The sequence below is a fragment of the Botryllus schlosseri genome, chromosome 2 (assembly GCF_051294905.1).
Source record: "Botryllus schlosseri isolate E-star chromosome 2, Bs_hap1, whole genome shotgun sequence".
Classification (NCBI taxonomy): domain Eukaryota; kingdom Metazoa; phylum Chordata; class Ascidiacea; order Stolidobranchia; family Styelidae; genus Botryllus; species Botryllus schlosseri.
Window position 1 is genome coordinate 12,284,757 of NC_137237.1, and position 25,642 is coordinate 12,310,398.

At 40.1% G+C, this 25,642-nt stretch overlaps 1 protein-coding gene across 1 annotated transcript; it reads right to left on the reverse strand.

The window, feature by feature from the left end:
• Positions 1-214: 214 nt before the first annotated feature.
• LOC145433587 (uncharacterized) lies at positions 215-23,934 on the reverse strand. Its single transcript, XM_080310726.1, has 7 exons — positions 16,096-23,934; positions 15,617-15,701; positions 15,422-15,551; positions 13,284-13,424; positions 10,112-10,269; positions 9,284-9,459; positions 215-3,750 (listed from the first exon to the last, which is right to left on the reverse strand). The coding sequence occupies exons 1-7, from the start codon at positions 16,257-16,259 to the stop codon at positions 3,507-3,509; spliced, it is 1,098 nt and encodes a 365-aa protein (XP_080166852.1). The 5' UTR covers positions 16,260-23,934; the 3' UTR covers positions 215-3,506.
• Positions 23,935-25,642: the final 1,708 nt, after the last annotated feature.

Below are 25,642 nucleotides of genomic sequence, written 5' to 3' on the forward strand. Positions count from 1 at the left end.
TGTATTTGTCATTTTATAACATCAAAACGTGGCCATCAGTCCGTCTTCTCCATAAATATATGTCCAAATGCTTGGGAGTGGAGATCGCTAGAGGAAGAAAAAGTCCGTTGATTGACATCATTTTATTGATATCTGTATTACCCTTGAAATATGTTGCTCACAAGCAACACCGCAAAATCTACACAGGCCGCCTGTATGATACGAGAGATTCAGGTAACAACACGAGAACTATACTATTTGAAGAGCTTTTTGGAAATACAGAACTTCAATATGGATATGTAATGTTCTGTTCAATTCTCTACAAGTTGCTGGCCATTGCCCCTGACGCGTGTCAGCCGAAAATATTTGGGTTAATTTCAATATGAGTATATCATTCAATACTATACTAGTTCGATTCCAAATCACGTGAATCATATCTGTCTGATATTTCGTATGGGTTGGGTATATAAGTGACATCATATGTGTGAGATTTTCGTTACTTAATTTCAATACCCACATAAACTATCTCTAAACCTCTTTACCCCAGGGGTTCTTCCCGGTTACTGGTTGACAGTTGGGTAGATTGAACTACAGGAAAATTTATTGACATCAATAATAATCGTCACTGTCACACAGAAGTTCGTACTACCAACTTACGCTTTCAGAGGTTTACACACGCAGGGAGATATAAAAAGAGAAAGTTTTAACCAGGGCTGCGGAGTCGGTAAATTTTACCTCCGGCTCCGACTCCACATATTTTCAATATACCTACTCCGACTCCTGAATCTAACGTTCCGACTCCTGGGTCTTTAAACGTACCGACTCCGACTCCAGCATTATTACCAATTTACTTCGAAAATTATATGCCACATTGTCGGTTGAATGACTATCATGCAACCATTAAACATATGATTAACGGTGGCATGCTAAATTGTTTCATTGTGGCACAGCTCGAATTATCCACTATGCAATTAACATGAAAGAAAAATTTGCTAAATATCCTTCCTTTTTCGAGTTTTTACAACATGGACTCTCTAATATCCTGAAATGTATGAATCATTTAAATATGGCAGATATCCAATCCTGTATAATAACAATGTAGATAAAAAAAATCCCAGTGTAGCTCTTGTGTACGAGTCAGCAACTAATAAAGAGATTGAACTTACTAATTTTGTCATTGCACACTATCCTGATTACAAGCACACACACTCTTACTACTAATAGACATTGGTCATAAATGGAATTTAGTTAAGTATAGTCAAAGACCATAGCCTATGTGTAGCCTACATGTACTTAATCAAATATTCAAGGACTGGGACTTGCAGTCTTTCTTAATCATTTGTTCTACCCAAACAGCTAAGCTACACTACAAATATTTTTAATTTTGTCAAGTGGGAAGCATCGTTTGGTCATATTTACATAATTTTTACAATTTTACAAAACCAGCCGATGCATTTGCTCTGTCACAGCATCATGGTATAATTCCAAAAATTGCATCAATTTTGACATCATCGCGAAAACGCATATTGCGATTTTCTTCCCCTGTGCTGGGATTTTCTTCCCCTGCCAACTGGAATGTTGATAACCTTTTTTTAGTCATCCGATAGGAGCGAACCGAATTAGGTAACATTGCAAACAAGACTTATAGTAATACGCTCTAAAATTGATAACAACATGTCATGCAACTGTGCAGTGCGCAATCAGGCCCTGGTCGCGCGCTGCGCGAAATTTTTTTGCAATATAATGACTGAATTATATCAATAAATATGTTGCTAACATACATTGGGGGTCGCATCTGTATACCACTGGGCTCATTTGGCAAGGACAGGATTATTCGACGTTTAGACATAACAAAATCGACGGTATCAGTGAACATGCCTCTATCATTTTGTGCAAATGTTTTGTCGACGATCTTGCTGCGAGTGCACAAACGAAGCCGCATGTTGGACGACACGTTATCTCCTAATTGCGAATATAGTTAAACTCAATTCTGTGAATAATATGTATTCATAATTTTCAGAAGGGGGCTCAAATACTGAATGCAAGAAATCTAGTGACAATGAATCATGCGAAGTACCGAGAAAAATTTCAAGTCAAATAAATCTGCTATGAAATATTCTACTTTATGGTCATATACGAAGATCTGGGATAAATGTGGCTGGCCCCTGGATACGTCAATGCGTCAGAACTGTTGTTTTATTCATCATCAAATTTCGCGGTCACGCTAATCAAATTTTGGTTGGCCTTGCAATTGTACCTGCTGATGTCATAAATAATTTCGAGAATCACCTCGCAGGCCACACATAACCTTCTCGCGTGCCAAATTTGGCTTGCGTGCCACGGACTGTCCGTACCTGATCTGTATAGTTATTAATAACAGTGATTGGTGGTACATAAAAAGTCTTTCGAAAATTCTTTGAAAGCAAATGTTTTCATGATAGAGAAGTTGGAGTCGGAATCGGAGTCGAAGTCAGGGTCATTCTCACAAACTCCGACTCCGACTCCAGTCAGTATTTTCCCCTCGACTCCGACTCCAGCTATTATAGTTTTCACGACTCCGACTCCGACTCCATCAAGCGAAAATTACCCAGAGTCCGACTCCGCAGCCCTGGTTTTAACCCTCTTTATCACAGGTTGACAATATTGAACTCTGAAAAAAAAATCGAAGAAGAGATTATGTCATTTGACACAATATGACCTAACCATCCAATACGATGTCCAGGTCACATATAATTCAAATATGAATTTTGGCGCTGGGACTGGTGGGTGGATTGATTAATCGAACCCGCCGAGCTTTGTTGTAACCATTCTTGAAAGTTGAAATTGACAGTAACACGACAAAATGCGTCTCTCATAGTAATTCCCGTTTCTACTTGAAATCGCAACAAAGCACGCATTAGCACGAACGTGGACCGTGCTAAAAGTCGGCAGATCAGGAATCTTAATAACGAATATCGGGCTGGTGTAAAATGGCCAATGCAGTTGAAACACTATAAATACTAAAAACAATAACAACAACGCATGATAGCACTGACAGAGGTATCTGGTCATTATATAGATATTTTCGCTTACAAAAATGTATGTCATTGCAATGTCAGATACCTACACTACAGTCACGAAAAGATGAAGAAGAATATTTGGCACCAAATGGAAGGTTTGAAGATAGACGGAAGCACTCAGTTGTGTCTAGGGTTGCATTCAAAAGAAAAGGTGTTTTAAAACGCTTTGTTGAAAACCAAGGACCCATCTGTTTAAACATGTTTGTTTCAAATTGATTAAGTTTCAAATGCAATCCTAGTTGTGCCCCATTCAGCATGGTCATGGTCATGGATCATAAATGATCATAAATGTCATACAATGGTAAAATAAATGCTCACTTCCATTGATTTACTAATAAAATATTACAATCATGTGTTTCATATTGGTGATTAACACGCCCCCGCGTTTCTGATACAGCTTAAATGTTTTGAACTGATTGGACGACGGGGTTGTCACATCAACCCGGCAGTAGTTTGTTTCTCGATCCACTATTTCCGCCGGCTCTTGCTTTTTCGTGGCACGTACAGATGGTTTTCGTCCACGTGTTGGTTTCGAGATTTTGATTTTGTTTTGGCTACCGGAGATGAATTCGTGCACATGATGGCGGGAACAGTTTTCACAGTATACTTTGCGAATCTCTTTCCAGCCTCCGCCTGCTCGTTTGAATTTGTGATAGGCGTGGTATGCTCTGGATATTCGTCCAACTGTACATCTTCACATGGCGATTGTATTCTAAACGAGAGGAATTGTTGGAAGCGACTTGGAATTCAGTTTGACATCCCGATGTCATAATAACACGTGTAAGTGCGAATATGTTGGTCAAGTTCAAGGATATCTAGCTATTGTGACGTGTTCGTTAGAGAAGATGCTCCGAACGGCGAGCGAACTTATAGCAATATGCGTCGGTTGAGAAACAATTGATAGCAATCGAAAGAGTTGAATAACACAAATCAAAACTTTGATGTCAACTGTCAAGATTCGCACGAAACCACGCACGCAAAAGCAGAGGGGGTCAGTAACGAACTTCTACTTTTCCGAAGTACTCAAGTAGTTTTCTGCTACTGCTGGTACTTACTCAAGTAAATCTTTTTTTCGCTACTTCTACTTCTACTCCGTAATATTTTGTGAACTACTTACTTACTTTTCGCTATTTTCAGTTTGGCAAGTAGAAGTAGTTTAATCCTCCAATCTGGAAGACAGCCTGAGGAATTTCGTGGCTGTTTTCATGTAGTACCATAAATGTCATGAAATACCCAGAATTTTCGTTGCGCTTCGCGCACAGTTGATATGGAGTGACAAATATGTTTTAGCGAAAGTACCACTGAATATAGTTTGGATACCGGATCGCGTGGTTCCCTTCACACCGCATTGTCGACTATATCAAATATTTCATCACAGTATAAGTATGGCCCCCATAAAGATCGAAACTACCGTTTCGCAATCTAGCAATTACCTATTATACCTAGCAGCCTATGACGTGTCCTAATCATGAAAAGTGGACTAAGACTTTTTTCAATGTTACACCTGTTTCAGCAAACCACTGTTGAAACTTTCTGGACAAAAGACATGAAATATATTTTCCGCTTTTTAGAAGTAGAATTTGTATTTTTTTCAATTACGAGTATTATACATTGAGTTCTAATTATATTTTCCGTTCTTTTGTCTGGAGAACATACATGTTGAAGTATAAAAGCAATTACATTAATGCCTTATATTTTCCGAAAATAAACCTATACACTGTATGACATTTTTACGATCTGCCATATTTTTAATAACGTTAAGTAATCGCGCAAAGTGTTAAAGTCGTATCCGACACAACTTCTCCGTATTGCTCTTCGACTGATCTAGGGGCCTTATATTATGGAGGAGGTTGTCTGGCCATAATATTCTCTAAAACGGGGTGTTCGAGTATCGCCTTTCCATATCAATACTATATTTACATCCCATGATGTGGACGACATCTTATTCTGTCAGAAATTGACACGTCCTGGGATGCATCAATATGAATCAAGCTCTCTACACCTTCCGCATAGCATCATCTTCAGCTTTTGACAATCCGTGTGAACGAATTACGATCGTTTTCACAACTACTTACTTACTTGAGTAGATTTGAAGTCAGTCAATTCTACTTCCACTTCAAGTAGTTTTAGGTTGCTTATGTAAGAAGTACTTCTACTCGTACTTGAGTAGATTTTTTTCGTCGCTACTTCTACTTCTACTTGAGTAGCTTTCTTGACTACTTTGACTACCTCTGCACAAAAAGGATGCATGTTGTTCGCGAGCCTCGCGTTGGCCAGGCCTGCACTGGCTTTCATCAACTGCGTGAACTTCCGAAAAATATGAGAAGAGAAAACACGAAACATATTCTGTACAGATGGACGCTGAGTTTCAAGTCATGCTGCCGAGATGAAGCAGTGAGTGATGCAACGTTGAATGACTACAAGTAAACATGACAATTGACGACCTATATGATTAGGCCTACTATTAAGGCTGAGCACCGCGACTCGGGAAATCGAATCTGAATCAGTATTGATTGTAATGATTCGACTGGAGTGGTGAGAGACAATTTTTCGACTACCGAAACTATACCCCCGTTTCTACTAAGAGTTAACGAGAATTATGTAGTTTCGGTGTTTTTCACAACATGGAAGCCTTGAAGTCTCAATTGGTCAAAATACGTGTCGTATGACAAAGCTACCCTCGTTAGTGGAAATGACATTTCTGTTATCATCCCACATCATTTTCAAAAGTGTAATGAAATAGATGATCGAAGAATACTAAATTTATATTTATGCGACTTAAATCTGGCATAATTTTCTTTGTGATCGCATAAATGAATGAATGAATGTATAAATGAGCTTTCCACGTCATCCATGCACATGGTCCTCTTTTCCGGACGACTTCCAGTCACGCGTGTATTCACTATCTTTCACTATAGAAATTAAACATGGAACGGCAACGACCGATTTTGCAGCTTCGTTCCGCTTCGCCGAGGCTGGAGTGGAGAATTGTTTTGCGTAAGCGACTGTAGGATTTCTGGCAATTTAAAAGCTATCTTCCGAGCGCAAAAATTATTGAATCTGGTCTTGATCGAAAGATACTGTTGCACCGATTCCGAAAATATAAATTAAAATATTGATCAGGCACTGATCCACCTAGAATCTGTCCTCCAAGTCTGAAATATCGGCATTGTTCAGAACAATCGGGTAACCGCAACACAATGGCCATAACAATGACCCGCTGCGACTCTCCGATGGCTCGAACTTCGAACAATGCCGATATTTCAGACTTGGAGGACGGATTCCAGGTGGATCAGTGCCTGATCATTATTTTAATTTATATTTTCGGAATCGGTGCAACAGTAGCTTTCGATCAAGACCAGATTCAATAATTTCTGGGCTCGGGAAGATAGCTTTTGGATTGCCAGAAATCCTAGTCGCTTACGCAAAACAATTCTCCACTCCAGCCTCGGCGAAGCGGAACGAAGCTGCAAAATCGGTCGTTGCTGTTCCAAGTTTAATTTCTATACTTTCACTCTCTTTTCCATGCGTCCTCAACAGTGTCTGTTGCTGTCGATTTTTGAAGCCTCAACTTTACTTGATCTATCTGGGCTTTTCCTATGACGTATGCATTGAGGGTAGCGATGTGGAACACAGCACAGACCTCCGACCCGTAGAAACTAGCAGAGATGAGCATGGATTAGGATTAGGTTTTGAAAAAACAGGATTTGTGAAATTTTGTCGGATTTGGATTGGATTTGGATTAGACATTTTTTTCAGAACGGATTAGGATTTGGATTGGATTTATCTTTTTTCTGGGAGATTGAAATGTCCTGTGGCGAATGGCAACAAACTTTATTCAGATCAGTTATTAATGTACTTATGGTTACTAGGTTATCTTGAATTAAGTGAATCGTTGGTTGTGAAAGAAAATTTTCGAATCCCACCATTGCATAAATTAGTTTTTTTTTCTGAATTTCCAGTTGGAATCGGATTAGGATTGGACATGGACTTGAATATGAAAAAGTTATGGATTAGGATTTGGATTTGGATTTGAAGGTTCGGATTTGGATTGGATTAGGACATAGAAATTTCAAATCCGCTCATCTCTGGAAACTAGGCAGAGCCTGGGCTCGCACCAGCCACCAGTGGCGTCGCGACTGTGTCGCTTAACACACTACGCCACTTATTTCTCCATGCATAGTATTCGGTATTAGATAGGAATGATCGATACAACCTTGGAGGTCAACTAGTCTGGTCTCACCCGCAGTAGTGTTGGGTAGCATTTTAAATCGTTCGAATTGCTAACGACAGGTATACTACAATGCTGGCGGCTGGTATTCCATAAGGATGGGTATGGTTGGTATTACTTAACATGAAGTCATGCTCTGCAAGCAGGGTTTTGGAGCCGGAGCCGGGGCCCCGGAGCCACGCATTTTCAGCGGAGCCGGAGCTCCTTATATAATTCAAGTGGATCCGGAGCTGGAGCAGGCTGTTTGGTAAGTAGCTCCGGCTCCGATGTATTTCATAAGATGCTATATGCTGCTACTAATGGCTGGATTCACATCATTTTACGGTAATCGCTCACAAAATTGAGAAATGCTGACTTGTTAGACACTTGGAACCACATTTTCTAACTAACCATGTTCAATTGTTCATGCATCGGCGCCAAACCCGGGTGGGCTGGATATGCCGCGCTTGTTCCGTAATTGCTGTGCTATGGGTATTGGTCATACCCGTAATTTCGTCATCAGCACAAATCCAATGGCCAATTGTGTGGTTCAAAAAATCACCATGATCACCAGGTAGGCTTCGTCACAAAACGGGATTGATGCTTATTTGAGCTGAGCCATTTAACTAATTAGCAATGAGACGAATATATAAGCGACGTCAGACGATAAAAAAACGTGACTTTACACATTTCGATTTGGAGGCGCGCACGCCGCACGCCGAGACACAACGTCTCGTTTCTGAATTAGATGAGCAAATGCACGTTCTTTGTTGATTGTTTTTTAATCGTAGCGCGACATCAGATAGTGTGTTATTGTGTATGCCCACGAATTGAAATTAATTCCAACGCATGATCGTTTACTCAAGTAACAATTTGCGAACGTAAAATGCACCGAAGCAGTCCGCATACTATTGTCGCGATGCGGGCTAGTCAATGCAATGTCCGACCCCCCTGCCCCTGGTCTTGGATATAAGAGGGCAATTAGTGGTCGGATGCGCGCTTTTCACTTTGTAATCATCATTTTTTTTTGTATTAATTCTTGTCTGCTTAATACACTCCTATTCTTGAATTGTCGCACAACGTCATATGTGAGCTTACTGACTTGTCCAGTGCACGGCGTTAAATTAAGTGGTAAAATATTGACGGAACAAGAATTAACACACGGCATTAATTCCGAGTTTATTCGATTCGTTTGAAGGGGAACCTTCTATATTCCACTAACTTGATCGACGATGAACGGACTGGTAACGAGCGCACCAATATCGAATTTCAAACCATTGGGTATTTGGTAAACAGTGGATTTATGCCGATAAGGTCGCGACATGCATGCGCTAATTTTGCAGTTACACTTGAACAAATCATTTCATCATCATCATTTCAAGATTAAATTCGACTGTCTAGGTCAGTGGTTCCCAACGTGGGCGATATCGGTGTTGAGCTTGAAATGGGGGCGATGGCTCGAAAAAGGTTGGGAACCACTGGTCTAGGTTGATATTAACGAGCGCAATGCCGGTATGAAAACGTCACGTCACTGTTTTAATGCTGTATAATGTGTACAGTACATAGCAATGGCTTTGAGTATAGTGCGTTCTCGTGCGGCTATGACGTCATCGACAGGCGACAAGAAGTAATTACACGTCACAGGACTTTGCATGCCCACAAAATGACGGTATCTTGCGACGGCAACAACCGAACATTCGATAGCAGTGGTATCAAAGACCTCCGGAGCTGATTTGTGATAGAAGAGAGCTTCGGAGCTGGAGCTGGAGCATTTTAAAATTTACCAATGCGCCAAAGCCCTGTTTGCAAGCTACATTGGTTGCAGTCGCAGTATACCTTTACAAGAGTTTAGCCAGCCTGAGTACACGCTGGATTAACCGCATTGATCAATTCAGTATCCAATTCCCCGCGGAAAAAATTACAACCACATAATCGAAATGTGCGTACTGCTTGTAGCTAGAAAACAAATAATTTACATACCAACAAATTGGCCACATATAGTCTCTTTGTCACTAACTGTACAAATATTGCACACCTGTCCAATTTAGGCCAACCAAACGGCCACGCCACTGCTCCTGGTGGGGAGGCACGATCCACAAGATAATATAAACATCCGACGCTGTCGACCCATTCTTCCCTTTCGCCGCAACAGAATTTCGCTATCCGTCTCTTGATAGAGAAGCACGCGCTCTTCGCCATGTCCAATCTGGACTGCGACGAAACAAAATATTGATTACACAACACACACGCGGGAGGTGATTATCCGAATCTAGAATTAAACTCTCGTATAATTTTATGAAACTGCGAATTTTATTCAGTACCAAACGGCTTTATGGCGATACGATTTCTTCTATTGGAAAAAAAATATTTGCTGGCTATACCTATAAATATGGATTTAAATACTTGTTATGCGGGTACCGATGAATACGAATATTGTTATGTTCGTATATTCAAGCTAATATTTGGCGTCCAATAACATCGATTGAGAAACCAAAATACTAACACATATGTAAGAATAAACAATTGAGAAAATCAATTACGTCGATCATTAAATTTTAATTGGATCATCTAAATACGCGCATCGCCACAAAGAGGTTGTCGCTAGTCAATAACGATTTGGATAGATTTATATATTACCCCAGTACATGTTATCTGGTTATTGCTAAATAAAAATCGCATATTCACTTGCCCAGAGCAGTCATAAAATATTATATACTCTATAATCCATTCTTCTGCAGCTGGAAGTACTATTGGTTTGTTTGTGCCATAAAAGCTTTGTCAGCATGCGAGAATTTAGCTGAACATTGTCAATATAATAATATATGCAGTACATGACATAGTCAGATTGTCTCTGTGTACGTACTTGCTTTTCTTCGACCCTCGATACATTTCTTTGGACATTCAACGGGCCGGCTGAACCAACGCTCTTTATGATTTGAGCTGTCCCCCCGAAGCCGCAAAATAACGCCCAGTCGTACGCACAATACTTTCGGCCGTGATCACGTTTCTCGACGTCTGCCCCTTATATGGTCGCAAAGAGATATAATGTAAGAGGACTATATGTTGGTAGGATTAATTGGCCATCCACAATCAACATGATGTACCATGGAGAGCTAATTTCAATTGTGTAGTTGTCGGATTACTGAACGCGGCGCAAGGTTGATACATTGACACGAACCGTCACTATCTTCGACGCGTAATGATGGTTGCAACGATGGGGTACAAAATTAGTCAATGCTCAATTGCTCATCATCTGCTTTCCATTCACGAGAATACAGCTACCGAATAAGCTATTTGCTTACAGCACCTCGGTCACTTGATTAGTTGCGACTTGCGTAGCCTACAGCAGCGACTCTCTTCTGAGTCTGTGCTGATGGCAGAGTTTTTATTCTATAAGCTTCGTATTAGGGTCGTACGCGTAACAAAATTTTACGGCGAAAATAAGTGGTACGCTAAAACGCGCAAAAATAATTCGTGTTCAGAGGTCAAATTGCAGCACCAAAAGAACACCAACAACAAAGGTTCGAAATCCATTGCACGTGCCAACGCACCGACTCATTTCATTGTGTTAGCTGTTGATTGCGCCGGTACAGATTACTATTCTTCGAATAATTATGGCATCCGCCGGATAGCTGCGTAAACCATATTAGAATTGTGCCTTTTGATATCTTTCGTAACAATTAAGTATAAAAATACTGTTCAAATTATGTATTCACAGCATAAAAATTGATATTCACAACAATCACGAGGCCTGATTTTGGATGCAAGCAGCATCCGCCGAAGTCAGCGCGTGGTGAATAGGACCGCGTAGAGTGAATAGCGATGACGCGAGGTAATCGTATAATCGAGCATAGGGACAAGGCTAGTAGTATTAGTCAATAATAGTATGAATATATTCCACAAAAAACGTAAATAATTTCACTATCAACGAGTGTTACATAATTATCTGTACTCGAATATTCAAGTTTATTCTGTTTTCTGTAGCTTAAGCAGACTGTGATTAGAATTACGACAATGGTGATGTAAGGCATGACAACAACTTCGCCACGTGAGCCGCGTAAGCAATGTCTTAAAGCCTTATAGAAGTGGACCGTGCTACAAGTCGGTAAATACGGTAACATAATAAACAATATCGGCCTGGTGTAAAATGACCAGTGTAGTCGAAACACCACGAATATCATGAATATCAAAACAACAACAACAACAACAACTACAACAACAACAACTTGGCTTGTACAAACACTGCGGTGACTTTGGTGATAAGCTGAGCTTATTAAACTCACGGAATTCCGGTGTCACGCAGGATAGTAGAATTTTAAATATATACGGTGTACGCGCCTACTTGATAGGGTACTGCGTCATGACGCTATAGTCACGGCGGTTGTTTCCACTCACAACCGAGCCGCATTATTACTACGCTGCAAGACTTGTAATCCATACTACAACTGTTCACACTGCACAAACATACTTCTACCCCTACAATGAAATCAGCCAGTACAAATATTTGTTGCTTTCTCGCTCTCCCTAAGGTTAAGCTGCATAACATCTCTCTGTCCATACCAACGATAGAGCTGAGGACCACAATGGCTCTTCAGTAGTCAGTCATTTATTCCTTCATTTATTCGTCGGAAAATTTATCATTTCGAAGCATCGCAAGTACGACGAAATATAAGAAAGTATTTCGAAATTACGTCCCGCTCCCGACTTGGATATATCGCGCACACAAGGAGATATAATATATGTTTTGGAATGGAAATGGTATTTTACACTACTCAACTATACATTGTTTCTGCAACCGTGAACTACATTTATATAAGTCGCATGTTTCATGTAATGACCGGGTAACTGTTACTGAGATATTTTAATGTGCCAATACGCAAAGCAAAAGTAGTTCGAAATAATCCAGAGGATTATTTACATAGAGGAATAGTTTACGTCAATTTGTACATCAGTAATGCTATGGGGAATAGTTGACATTATCTAGCTGATCGTTTCAGTCAGAGAGTAAGAGGGCAGATGGGCTGTCTCTACAGCTACATCCTCATATCTTGACCGCAAGATTCCATCGAGTTTGTAGTGAAATCACGCCGGTTGACAGCCACATGGCGTTTGTTCATTTCATTCATGTATTCAATACAATGTAGGCGAGTATACCCGCATGAATAATACATGCGTTCAGCGTTGGCCTATAATGTACTGAACCAAGGAATGGAATTTTGATATAAATCGCCCATAGAGATAACGATTGTTCAATTGTTCATAGGGAATAACATCCGATAGGTGTAACTGCTAAAACTTGATACCAATCCCTATCACATGAAAAAATAGAATATATGAAGAGTATTTTTGTATTGGAACACCGCGCAGCAAAACACGACGTCACCAATTATTTAATTTTAGTTTATATCACTATGACTATCCAAAAATCAAATAGTGTTACTACTTATGATATGCATGTAAGTAAGCTGTTGTACAGTACAGGCTATTTAGGCGGACTTTTTTTCGGATCCCTTGTTCAAGCATGAAGCAGATACGCATTACATCAATCGGGAACCCAAAGTAGAGGCATATTCCAGCGATTTCTATAAGTATAATTATTAGTTAGTTATCTTTGCTCGTGCGTTGAATAGTGGTGATGGTCATGATCAATATCCACCTCATAACCTAACACTTAAATGATATTTAACGATATGATACAGCCCAAGAACGGAAAATTGCAGAAATAAGTGTTAGTTTTCAAGCCGAAGAAAGGGTCTGGAAATGATTATTTCTGGCGAAATGGTGATAGATAGTGTCTCGCGGTATCATAATAACGCCAGATGATACCGACGTAACTCATTATACATCATCATCAACTTATTATTGGAACCAGTTATACGCGATATGTATCTGAGCTGTGCCGATTATAGTTCGGAGTAAGACGATACTGTTGAATTGTCCGTAAGAACCTTTATAATTTGTCAACCCTTGTAAACAGCCGGATTTCGAAAATGTACTCGTGTGCAGTATACAGTGCAGAATGTGAAAATTCTTACCAGCGACAATTAGGATTCTCGCACAGTGAGAATGCCCCTGAAGAGCTGTCTTCATCAATGCGGTCAGTCCGAAAATGTTCTCAGCATCTATTTCAATTTTGTCGTAACTCCAAAGTAGAAACCGTATGATTTCGCTGTGACCTATAAATTCAGATTATATCATATTCCATTCATTGCCTTCATGTCCAATTGATTTTTATATATCATCTATGTTTGATAAGGTTTTCTACTATAGGAGTTGACTATCGTTGAGGTCTGTGTATCTGTATATAGTTTGAGGCGGGTAAAACTAAATACACCAAGTCCAGAGGTACATTTATGAATATTACGCTGATCAGTTCAAATGCTGATACTCAGCCTGGATATTTCACAACGTTCTACCAGCAGCCATGTTTCAAACTGAAACAGTTGACCATAATGTGCAGTGTGCACTGAATATGAGATGATTTCATATTTTGCAATCCGAATTCAGATCTTAAATTAATCTCAAGGTCGCATAAATATTCAAAGCCATTCGACAAATGTCGAAGTCAACACCCGATCCGGATCCTGTCGTATGCGTACAATTTAAAATCGTTGCGTATTTGTGCAATGTGACTAAAACAGCGAATACTTGTGCGAAACACACATCCACGCTTAATTGGTCCCAGTACGACAATCACATTTGTCCATCCGATTTGAAGGTATTGTTCGATAGCGTGCTATGGCTTCGATTTATTACTTTTCACGAAAAGCATCAATATGTATTTGTATAGTCACCAGAGGTGGTCAAAGTAGTCAAGAAAGCCACTCAAGCAGAAGTAGAAGTAGCAGCAACGAAAAAAATCTATTCAAGTACGAGTAGAAGTACTTCTTTCATAAGCAACCTAAAACTACTTGAAGTAGAAGTAGAATTGACTGACTTTAAATCTACTCAATCAAGTAAGTAGTTGAGAAAACGATGGTAATTCGTTCGCATGGACTGTCAAAAGGTGCAAATGGAGCTATGCGGAAGGTGTAGAGAGCTTGATTCATATTGATGCATCCCAGAAGGTGATAGTATTGATATGGAAATGCGATACTATGCGTGCGTTTGTTTACTCGAATAGAGAATATCATGGCATGGCACCCTCCCCCATACTATAAGGCCCCTAGTTCAGTCGAAGAGCAATACGGAGCAGTTGTGTCGGATACGGCTTTAACGCTTTGCGTGATTAGCATACGTTATTTAAAAATGTGGCATATCGTAAAATGCCATATAGTGTATAGCTTTATTTTCGGAAAATATAAGGCATTACTACATTTGCTTTTATACATCCGCATGTATGTTCTTCAGACAAAAGAACTGAAACTACAATTAGTACTCAACGTATAATACTCGTATTTGAAAGAAAAATACAAATACTACTTCTAAAAAGCGGAAAATATATTTCATGTCATTTGTCCAGAAAGCTTCGACGGTGGTCTGCTAAAACTGGTCCAAGTCAAAGTCGAAGTCCACTCTTCCAGATTAGGACACGTCATGGGCTGCTAGGTATAATAGGTAATTGCTAGATTTCGAAACGGTAGTTTCAAACGTTTCGGGGCCATACTTACTGAAATATTTGATATAGGCGACAATGCGGTTTGAACGGAACCACGCAACCCGCCGGTATCTATATTATATTCAGCGATACTTTCGTTAAAAAATATTTGTCACTTTATATCTACTGTGCGCGAAGTGCAACGAAAATTCTGGGTCTTACATGACTTTTATGAAAATGAAATGTTGGTACTACGTGAAAACAGCCCCGAAACTCCTTAGGCTATTTTTTGGGGGGGATTAAACTACTTCTACTTGAAAAACTGAAAATAGCGAAAAGTAAGTAAGTAGTTCACAAAGTATTACGAAGTAGAAGTAGAAGTAGCGAAAAAAGATCAACTTGAGTAGGTACCAGAAGTAGAGGAAAACTATTTGAGTACTTCGAAAAAGTAGAAGTACTTCGTCACTGACCACCTCTGCTAGTCAGATGCACAATGCACATGATATGGAAGTAGTTTCATGTCGTGAGATAAGCGGATGAAGTTTTCACCATCATATATGATGGACAGCGAAGAGTGGTATGAGCTATAGTTTGCCATATTTATAGACAACCGTATCTCAGTTAATAGTCGCAAACCTGCTTGGGATGCCAGCATCAATGCCGTGTTCCCTTCACTGTCTCTTTTATTTATGTTGTCGTTGTCAGTGACCGCGATTTGCTTCACGACGGATAAATACCCGGACAAACTGGCCAACATCATCGACGTCTGTTAATATAGCGTTGCTGTAACTGTAACTGTAGGGAGCTGAATTCCTTGAAATGAATACCTACTTGACCGTTTTTCCTCGATCTGTTCAAATTAGCCTTCAAGTGAAAATCGATGTAATTGCATTTTGCTGTTTCCTCTGCGACATCTCTGTGGATACAAACTTTCAAAAATTATTTCCATTTTCGACTGGGATAGTAAAATAAACGTCCCGAATTATTCCCTTTCATGACTTATTGAATTCATGTTCTGAATACGACAATGGCTGGAAACTAACATCAGATATCGCTCATATCATAGATGATTGTTAAATAATTTCCAATTCGATCGGTATAGCTAAGGAAGCGAGTATAGTTATGTTTTAATTATGATGATTGCACTTCATTGCACGGCGCATTGGATAAGCGAAAAATCGTGATGTGATGTATGTATTGATTTGGATATCACTGACCTACGGAGATTAGTTAGCTATAATTGAGGTGCGATATCAACAATTATAGATTCATCATACAGCATAGGATTGACCACGATAATAATAACTCACGTGGACTCAGTTTCATCATCTGGAGGGATGTTTTCTGGAGATGAAGTGTTGCTGTTTGGATTTGACCCTTCGGCGCAATGAACATCCATGTCACCTTCATCACAGTCGACAATGACTAGAGTGGCATTGTTGTTACTGTCATTCATACTAGTGTAGGTAGACATTCAGCTAAATCATTTTTAAATAGGTGACGTCGGGATGCCATACTTGCAAAATAATCACTGCATCTATCATATCGCCTAAATATACAATGAATTGGAATCAGGTTGAATAGAAACACAATTAACCTTAGCCTTAAGTATATAGCCATACAGTTACAGAATCAGGAGTTACATATACGTCAGTATGGATAGAGTCATATTTCGATCCATTTTCCTTTCAAGATTAACCCCCCTTTTGGTCTGTAATTAAGTATAAGCGGTGATGAATGTGAAGTTCTAGATTGCATGGTCATCGGATAAATGCTATAATATGGGCTAATTCCAGGGCATGATAGTATGGTATGGTATAAAAGGAAAACTTCAATATTCCATACTTGACTAACTCTTTCCATACCTTCATACCTTATTTGATACATTTGCCATACTTTCTACTTCTTGCGGTGGGATAAATATAATGCCATTTCTAACACATGGACGTAATACTAGCCTATACTTGAACCAAGCCAGATGGAGGTATCATTCTAGGCCCTAGTGGTAAATAGTATAAAGATAGATGCTACTGTCAATTTGTCTTTATCTCCAGCAAACAAAATCAGATGGAAGGACAATTGACGTTTAGGGGCTAATATTTATGACTTGTGACTGCGATAGTCCATCCACGTGAATATCATGGTTTTACGTGAAGTATTTACCGTACTAAATCAGACAGGCATTTGCGTTGTATGTGAATCTACTGCAGAGAACAGCGTTCGCCTAAATAGGATAATCCTTTCCTTGTGGGAAAGTTTGAAAAACCCCTACCCCAGCAAGGTCTAATCGTGATTATATATAGCAGTGGTTCCCAAAGTGGGCGCCAGCGACTTTGAAGGGAGGACCATCTACAAACTGGGCGATTGGGGGCTCTGAGAGTAAAAAAGGGACGTTATGCACTACCGAATCCTCTATGGAATATCCGTTAATTAATAGCTATATTTGTGTATATATATGCAAGCTTTCAATCTGAAATCGTCAGCAACGTATTATTGGCCAGCGAGGCTTATTGAACACACATTTATAAACGCCTGTACAACCAGAATAATGAATTTTTAAGAGCATTAATGCACCGCAACGAACTCGAACGAAGTATAATGACATTCGAAGGGAAATTGCCTTGCACGTTCTATCCCTTGATAGTGTCTGTCCTGAAATTTCTACAAAGCTGTGACTCTGAAATAACGTGTATCGTGCCACAATTATATTTATCTAAAATGGCCATAAGCGCCAACGTGTGAGAACAGTAAACAAAACAACTTTTTGTCGTTGTTGGGGGTAGGGGTCGTTTGGTATGTGCTGGATTATTGCCAAGAGGGCCGTTGTCGCATTGTTTGGGAAGCATTGTTATAAAGTTTCTAAGAACTCACTGAAGGATTCTTTTTCAAAATTCGTTCAAAACACGAAAAACAAACGACTAACTTCAAATTCCCTTCTCATCAAATGAATTTTCGAACGAATAAGCATCTAGTAAAGCAGTGGTTCTCTACCTTATTCTTTACTTGTACCACCTCGAGGTTCTATGATTTTGTTGGGTACCAACAAATTAACGAAAAACTCAATTTTATTCCAAATGTATTATTATTAATACGGGCGGATTGGCAAATAAGTCGGCCCGGAAATTTCGAGCTAATGCGGCCTATGAGCTAATCTATCCCTGATTATTACTAGCCATAGGTTGTCAAAGTAGTCACCGTCGCTACTCAAGTAGAAGTAGTAGTGGTGATTCATAAGTAAGAAAGTAGGTATTCTACGCTTATTTTTGCCTACAAAACTGAAAACTGTCAGGTAGAAGTAGAAGTAGAAGTAGTCTAGAATCATAACTACTTAAAAAGTAGTGTGAGTAGGCAAAATCTACTCTAAGTACTTCAATAGGTAGAAGTACTTCGCTACTAACCACCTCTGTTATTAACACACACTAACAAGGCAAAATTCCATGGCTATTCCCATAATCCATCGATAAACTCAGTATAAATAATGGTGTGCGGGCAGCGAAGGTAAGTGTGTGGCAGTGCCTTAGCTGGCGTCAGGAGGAGCAAAAGAAAACTGCGAAACCTTCAATGGTTTTAACATCAAAAATTATGGTTATTTTCTATCGATTTACATGTATGACTAAATTTTAAACATTTTTCCCCTAAAATAACGGAATTTATGTATGGTCAGTTAGGCCACACCTCTGATAGCGCAATTCATCATAAACAGCTCGGAATCTGTAATATCTGGTATTAATTAATCGATTCTATTGTCGCTCTGATTAGTGATTAGGATTATCTCAATATGAATAATGTCAGAGCACGGGAAAATCTCCATAATCGCTTAGAAATGTGAAATTCGGCTTTCTTACGTACAATGACAGCACACGGAAACGCTGTCAAGTGAGGCACAAACGAATTTCCGTCACTCATTGTTGGCTGACAATCCTATAATCGCAGCGCAATGGCTTCGCAAACCGACGGTGTCGTACGAATCGTGTAGTTGCGACGGCCAACATCTCGTGCAGACCAAATGCATTTCCGTACTGATATAGCACGTAGCACCGTGTTAAGAGTGCTAATGTGATAAGAAACAAGTTGCCAACTGAACCAGCTACCATTTTGGGTTTATATAGTATATTATAGTCACCAAGAACTGTAGAGCTTAGTCATAGCACCGAGAAACATGATGCATGAAATGAATGTTATTAAAACAAACACAGATCACCATAGTAAATGCAAATATAGATAAAAAAAAGAGGGCAAGCGAGACATGAATACGGTTGCTCAGCTCATTGGTAGCTAATGATTGCGTTCATATCAACGACAAGGAAATAACAGCTCACTCACTCATTTATAAAAGTTTTGATCATTTCAAAACACGTCATTATTGCTATACCAAGAAACGAATGGGAGACTGTGTCGAAACACGGCTTGACAAAGCCTATAACTTAAACGACCACCTCCACCTTCACAATACACTATAAAACTGCACCCGCGCGGCTGTGCTGTGTGCAACTGTGTCTGCGCTAGAGCTCAACTGAATTACAATATCACTAGGCCTGTCTTCAGTCTTCATACACTGTTTATTAATCTATTGATTTCCTAGATTAACTTGCAGCGCTCTGGGCATAATGTCGATACTGACAATATTCAGTATCTGGATAGGGATTTCACTCTATTCCAATTCTTCCGCGACAGTTGACAAATGCGATTGGAATCTCAGAAATACGTAAAGTAGACCCAATACGAGTTGAGCAGGAAAGCAGATGGCGCAAACTATTTACGCCCTCACTGAGCTGCTCATCGATTTTTCTGCAGGTATAGATTTGCGATCCGAAGCTTTTTTCAACCCGTTCGTTTGTAGCCTCTAAACACTGATATAGTGACGGGAAAATCGAACTTCCTTTTCATCTTCGCCTCGCAGAGAAATTTCGACGCCCATTGCGCTACTAGATCGTCAAATGCGCGGGCAGCATGTCGTTGTTTTTGACAAATGTAACTTGGAGCCAGGGTTGTAACCAAGTCACGAGGCTCCGAGTCACAAGTCAATCTCACTTTTATAGTTTTGACTCGAGTCAAGTCGAGTCATTTTCAATTCACCACCGAGTCAAGTCCGAGTCCAAGTCACCGAGCAGAGGGTCGAGTCCGAGTCATGGTAATATGACTCGAGTCGAGTCCAAGTCATTGTGTTGACTGCCCAGTTTCCAGTTAAAGGCTTGTTAAATCCACTTTTTATAACTCTGTTTGGTGATATCGAATGGTTCGCATTTATAATATACTAATTTTCGTCATTTTTAGCAGTTTCTGGACGCGTTTTCAAGTACCAGTACCAATAGACGAAATCCCAATAGTGTGATTACTTTCTATTCCTCGAAATTACAATGAAACGTCGGTCTTGGCCGTCTGAGTCTCGAGTCATATGACTTGGTTCGAGTCATGCGCAATGACTCGAGTCCAAGTCGAGTCAATTCACAAATTGACTCGATTCGAGTCGAGTCATTTCCGTATTTTGAGAAAATGACTCGAGTCAAGTCGAGTCATCTGAAAAACGTGACTCGAGTCGGACTCGAGTCGAGTCATGACTCGAGTCATTACAACCCTGCTTGGAGCCGGTATGAGGGATTATAGGTATTGTCAGCGGTTCATCCGCGTCGATGAATGGATACTGAGCTGCTAAAAATTGATTTCGGCAACAGATATGTGGATGACCAATTGACCATTGACCATTGTTTTGGCAGGGAATCGGTACGGTACGGTGCGATCAAATTTGCCTCGTTTTTCGTGTCGTGCTTTAGTGTGATCAAATATCGTACTCTGAATGGAGGCGTAAGACAGCCATGCCCACTCCAAATTTCCGTATTTTGCATTATGACGCCATTCGTTTTCACCACAAAAAATAATTTTCCAGGCTTCATGAAGTTGGACGCTGGTTCATTCGCTGAACGCGCGTAAATAGAAAAGATGGGATATTCTGAATTTACCTTACTCCAACAATACTATCTCTATGAAACGGAATAAGATAGATCAGGCTAACCCGTGCTTCTGGAGTAAAACGTCGACGTAGACTATTACGAAGAATTAACATCATTTCTCGTACGTAATCGTACCATCAATACATATGCGTAGACGCGTTGTGGTATGCAGTAGAACTTCACCAACTCGGAATAAATATGCCCTTACTGCAATTATATGCGTGTCTCTAGAGTGAAGCGGTTACCAAACTGGGTGCACATTTCACGGTTCTTCTCTCAGCGCATGGGAATGAAAAGCACAGCAGATTCGGCAAATAGCCAGTCAATTGTCGACCACGTTCAATGAATACCCTACTAAAATGCCCCAATGGCAGAATTACTATACCTGCGGGCGTATATTCCGCTGATATGAGAATGCGATTAAAATTTGCGCACAAGCCACAATACAGAATATAAGAGAACACAGCCACAGATGAAGTTCCGCATTCCTTGAAAGTTATTCGCTCGAAATTCCTTTGAGTACATACAAATTTATAAATCTCTATCTATCATCAAGCCTATAATTGCCTCGTGAATAATTATAATATTATTATTATGATATTATAATTTTCGGTCCACACCCTTGTGTTCAGTGGTATACAACGAAAGGATATATGATTTATGTTCGTAATGGTTTTAGGGCGTTTTTAAAGCTTCTGATTTCCAGACACGTTGGTTTAATCTGAAGTCATAACCACCGTTCATTTTGTTCTTTATACGATGCTCTGCGCACAGTTTGCAATTGACCACATAGCGACAACTAATCATCGCACTATGAGAGATAATAAGCTGTCCGTCGATAGTAAATTAAGGACAGAGTCATTCATCTGGTGTAAATGACAATATCATTCGATCTCCCGTAAATTGTTACCTTGAAAAGCATATGTAATACATTGCTAATCAACTCAACTCGTTTTACGGTGTTCTCGATAATAGGTTCCATGGTTTCCACGCTATAGGCGTTCGGCATTCCGGTATTTCGCGAAGATAAAAATGATGGTGCTGAGTCTGCTGACTCGATAACCTTGTGATTGCTTAGCACCTCAATCGTCAAAACAGACTAAAGTATATTTCCTTCCTCTCCGCGTTCTTCAATCGGCATCGCGATATCGCCTATCTGCAGTAGCTAGTAGGCCTATGTGCCACGGTTTTATAAAGTGAGTGAAATCAAAAGACACAGTGTTCACATAAAAAATGTTCCGCGTTTTCCATTTTAAACAAACTGCATTTCGTAATTCCATATCAATAGGCCTCTCTTGAAATTTGCAAAATTAATAATTCAATTAGGTGCCGCGAGTGTTATTTTCAAAGGACCCAGTCAACAGAAAATGTTTTGGAACCGCAGCTCTAGAATATAGATTTGAACAAACATCCTTCTACCTACATGTATAAAGAATAAAGACACTTCGAAGGAGTGTTGTGCGCTGTCGAGATCTGAAATTGAATGTCACACGAACTCCCTAATTCGCCCCATGACATCAATCATTTTATTCGGCGGCGCAGTCAGTGTGATATTTATTTGTTGTTTGTGGCGTTCCCTCCTTCACCATTGCTGTGACGCCACTTTAATTAAGTATATTGTAATGTAAAATTCAACGGAAATAGAGTCGAATAGCAGTAGACATCGCGAGTGGTCACTGGGATGGGATTATGTTCATAGTCGCGCAAAGCGTTCAAATTTTTTTCAGATTCACTAATGAATTTCGTCTTCAATATTAGTAGTGTTACATATTACTGTCAAACATCTATCCTTTCTCAGACCATGTGATCAGACTCACCGGCAGAGTTGATGAAGGGGATGTTTTCAAAAATTCAGGGAAAGTTATAAATGATGATGCATCTTCGGGTGGACCAATTGTTATTAGTCACTTTGTTGCATGCTGTTATTTCTTGACCTTCCATCAGGATTGTCGGTATAGTGAGGAGAGCGCGGATTCCGAGTTGGTATTTTTATATGAGGTGCATCATTATCCGCTGCTGTTCAAATCTGTACTGTGGTGCTCTGATTGCAAAAAGCGCTACTATATTAAAATCGAAAAATGAAGTCACATTGAATCGCGCGAAGCGCAAAGAAAAGTTCAAGAAAAATCTCTCAAGAAATCGGTAGCCAATTCGTAAATTCAAACTGCATGTCGACGGCCGCCAACACATACTATTTGAATTACGTGTCCACGGCCGCACAAATCCCCTTCTACGGCCGTACGGCCGCAGGTTGGCGACCCCTGAATTAAATCAATCGTGACTCTGCATTCTATTACGAAAATCAATCACAATGCGCATGTTTCCATACGGGACATATATTTTGACATATCCTGAAAAAGTATACTACGTGAAGGGAATTACGACCTATTATCCGCCCTGAGAATTCACCTGTCTCATCCGGAAGCAAATGCGCTGAAAACTAAATCATTCTGCAGTCTAACATATAACAGAAAATATTCACGATTGCTCCATTGCTCTAAATAATTGATGCGTGTCGTGGCCTACATGCATAAAGCAAATTGAACAACACAATTTGACAGAAGAAGCGATGGAAATTTGGGCAACCGGCACTTCCCTGACTATATGTGAAGATACAGATATACGCTTGATATCGCACAGTCGCAATAAGCTCATGCCGATAGGCAAAGCGACATTTGCAATCATTAATTCCAATGAAATCATGCTTTGCTACAGGTCACTGGTGTTAGATAGAGCGATGCGTAAGTCAATGTGAATCCGGATTAGATATTTGCTAGTCACGGCCATTAACTTTATTCACTGAGATCGAATTCCTCAATAGCCTTACTGCATCAGCACCTTTAAAATCAATATCCGCCCGAAGTGGGTTCATGGAATAAAGCCACCACCTCGCAGGCTTCCGGTAATACGCAACCAGCGCACCTTTTCGACGCTGAAGCCTGTGAAATCCTATTACTCCAAACCACATTGTGTAGAATTTGAGAGAAACGCTGATCGGATCCAATACTAACCCCGCGTGGTAGAAATTCTGTGTCTGCCAACGACGAATGGCAATGTTGCCAGTGATGCGGAAAATTGATTTTAAACTCATGCAAACTAATTTAATGCGATATCATCTGCATATTATATACCATCATAGCTTTCTACATCATACGACTCCGCGTCTACGGACGTATCGAGAATGCAACTCTAAGTACTTATATCCATTTAAACGACCTCAATCACAACGAAGGATTTTCACTGCCGAGATACGAAAGAACTCGTACATTATTTATGCAGTGATCCAATTAGAAACAATAGACATTTGCGTGATACGTTTACTGGAACATTCAATGACTAAAACCACGCTGCACAGCTGTCATACATCGACGTTTGGAAGTCAAGCCATGCTTAATGCAGATCCAACAAAACTTGCATGAGGTTGGCATCGCGATATAGTACTTAGGATGCATCGATTTTGATGTTTACTAAATTAACGTAATCCAACAATTATAGCATTATGGTAAAGGGAAATTTGGTTTTGCTCCGCCATAACATTTTCTCCGTAGTGAGGTGAAACATCACTCAGGTAAGCTGCCAATATGTCCAATAGGATACGACGCGAATATTTCTTGACTTATACGTAGAGATGGTGCGAACCCCTGAAAGCTTCTGGTTCGTATGAACGCGAACCTTTTCAAAAGGTTCTGTGTGAACGCGAACGTGAACCTATGACGTCATGTGACATCGTATTGCTAATGCCAACCCTACATTTCCAATCAATCAATGTACGTTACATGATAATTAGCGACGACACAGGCCATATTATGCCACATTGCGAAACTATATGCTTATTTTTTAAACGTCACCTGTATCAACTGAAACAATGAAATGCTAAAATAATTCCACAAAATCGCTTAGCCAAAAATTTCGAAGAGGACTCGGCTAGACCGGGCATGTGTATTCAAATGAGTGAGACACTGGTTTCTATATAGGCAACGGAAGTCGGTAAATCAGTTCCGTCACTTCGGGAAAACGATTGCCTCAAATGGCCGTGACGGTCGGGCTGTGGCACTAAACCGGTGTCAGGAGTCGACCGGATTGGGCAAACGCCGGCCTCTTGCCTACACTTGGACTTCCGCAGATGTGCCTGCCTCGGGATTCGGTGAATCCGACCGTATTTATTGCATATTATAGTGGCGAGATAGCGTAGTGGTATAATCCACAGCTACAACACCAATGGATTGCGGGTTCGAGTCCGACCGAGGTCGACTCCAGAATTCTTACCTGAGTGTTGAAGGTTTATCTAGGCTCCTCGCCATCTCATCCGTGTGTATATGGTGTCTTATAAAAGCCTAGAAGTGGGCAATGCTACAAGTCGACAGCTACGAATAAACTGAATAAAATTGGCCTGCTGTAAATAACCATAGTAGTCGGAAAACACCATGAATACCAGAAACAACATATTGCATATTATGTATCGGCGACATCTAACTAAAAATCAGTTCCGTAATAGGCCTATATGTGCCTACGATTATTGTCACGCCGAGCATTAATATCCTGCAACAGGATTGTCCAAACCGCTGGTACCCGGGCTGCATGTGACCTGGTAGACGATTTGTTGCCGCCTGTGAATGCAATCCCAGATTCCCGACAAAATTGAAAATTCATCAACCCTTGTTAACATATTTCCCCCGGTTCTCGAGGAATCAAGTTCCGTGTTTGTTCCGTGTTCCAGCATCCCCTGTATATATAAGATATTGCCGGCGTTGTAGTCATTAAAGCAGTGGTCGGGAACCTTTTTCGTCCGAAGAGCCATATTGACCCTATATTTTCCATTTTAACTCCCAAAGAGCCATACATGTCAATCAACTATTACGTCACAATTGAAAAATCGTGACGTCATGGTAGCACAAATTCGAAATAAATA